The sequence below is a fragment of the Triticum aestivum genome, chromosome 5D (genome assembly GCF_018294505.1).
Source record: "Triticum aestivum cultivar Chinese Spring chromosome 5D, IWGSC CS RefSeq v2.1, whole genome shotgun sequence".
Taxonomy (NCBI): domain Eukaryota; kingdom Viridiplantae; phylum Streptophyta; class Magnoliopsida; order Poales; family Poaceae; genus Triticum; species Triticum aestivum.
This window is the reverse complement of record NC_057808.1, coordinates 51,382,164-51,383,928: the sequence shown is the minus strand read 5'-3', so window position 1 is coordinate 51,383,928 and position 1,765 is coordinate 51,382,164. Positions and strand designations below refer to the sequence as shown.

The following is a 1,765-nucleotide window of genomic DNA, read 5'->3' as shown; positions in this document are numbered from 1 at the left end:
TTGTTGCGTGCGTCCAGGAGGTGCTTGGCCTTGCAGTAGATGCCCCTCGCGCTCTCCAGGAACTCGTCACCGTCTCCACTGGACGCCACGACATGGAGGACGTTGTTCAGCTCCACGTCCAAGGTGATCGTCGTTGCAGAATTATCAACGACGTCGGCCTGCTCGTCATCGATGACGATGTTGATGAGGCCTCCGGGCGGGACAGCATGAACCGCCGGCGGAGTGGCGCCGGCACCGCTATTGCCCATAAGAACATTTAGCGGTGTCCAGTGGCCCTTTCGGGCGGCCATCAGCAGCTTGGGGTGCTGCTGCACCACCGCCGGTTTTGCTTTTGCCTCCTTGTCCTTTGGCGGCCCGGAAGGTGCTTTTCCCCCCGACTCCATTGGCGTCAACCTGACGTGCTGTGTATTCTCTAGTGGTAATTGGTATAGTACGTTGTACTAAGTAGCACGATGGAGCAGTTCTCCCTCTATGTGTATATATAGTACAGTTAGCTGCAGCCTCAAAATATATAGAGACAACAAATGTTGTTATTCGTCCACTTGGTTAGGAATCGTTCATTGTGTGTAGCAGCTTTACTCCGATCCTTTGGTTCGGTTCGAATTTGATTCTGCACAATTTGATGACACGGACTACTTGGATGCAACCACTAAGGCCGGTCTTTCTTTAACGATTTTGTGAAGATGAAGGTACCAGCTGGAGGTCCTTTATCAATCATTATTACTTCCTCCGTTCCAAAATAGATGACTTAACTTTATACTAACTTTAGTACAAAATTAGTATAAAGCTGGGTCATCTATTTTGAAATGGAGGGAATAGTACACAATAACCTATCGGAATGGCATATTAAATACCATCGTTCTGTAATCTGCATTAGAAAAGGTTCCCTTTTTAAGTTGGAAGTGAACTTAATTTATTTTTTTAGAAAAGAAGGATATACCCCCGGCCTCTACATCTGTACGGTGCATGAAGCCATATTATTAATTATTCACAAAGACCATACAAGGTGATACATCAATAAGCCGGAAGCCACCCATCTTGGCAACGCCGTTGCTACTCCTATCTACTTAACGAAGGCGTGCCATATGTCCGGGCCTAATACCAAACAGACATTGCATCAAAGCCTAACATCTAAAGCCGGGTGTCCCATCCAAGACACTACCTGGATTGGGTCCCACACCGGCCTGGCACACTCCCAGTGAGCAGCGCACGCTGCAAGGGCCGTCACCTCCATCATCCCTCGGTCCATCCTCACAGCAGAACTGAAGCACCGACCTTGCCAGGTCTATCTGCCATCAACGCCACCATGACGCCAGATAGCTTCCTCCTCCTGCACGAGTCCATCTCCGCGCATCAGACGCCGAGTCTCCACAGCGCCACGCCGTCGAGATCCGCCACCATCAATGTGTAAGATGAAGCACCACTCCACCAAAGTCGCCGTCCTCTAGTCCCTCGAGCCCGTGTGCACCTCCAAGAATGACGCCCCCATGGAGGAAACGACACCAGAGAGCCGCCGTCATCCGATCTACTGATCTAGGGTTTCCCCCGATGGTAGCAGAGAGTGGCCTTGAACTTCTCCACGGCGATGCCTTCAGGAAGGGAACGACGCAGACAGCGTCGCCATCACCGGCCTTGGCAATAGCCAAAAGCAGGTTTTCACCCAGATATGATCGAAGACCTCCATCTCTCGTGCACGGGTCGCCGCCATCCTTGCCAGGATCTGGATGATCCCACTGCCAGATCTCAGCAAGGAGAAGCCCCCCCC

General features: G+C 51.4%; 1 protein-coding gene across 1 annotated transcript in view; it reads right to left on the bottom strand.

Annotated features, from left to right (window-relative positions):
* Positions 1-463, bottom strand: part of LOC123120233 (protein ACCELERATED CELL DEATH 6) — a 7,199-nt gene extending 6,736 nt beyond the window's left edge. Inside the window, exon 1 of the mRNA XM_044540219.1 lies at positions 12-463. Within this exon, the coding sequence (XP_044396154.1) occupies positions 12-383 (372 nt within the window). The 5' untranslated portion in view covers positions 384-463. The remainder of the gene's footprint in view (positions 1-11) is intronic.
* Between the last annotated feature and the right edge of the window lie 1,302 nt (positions 464-1,765).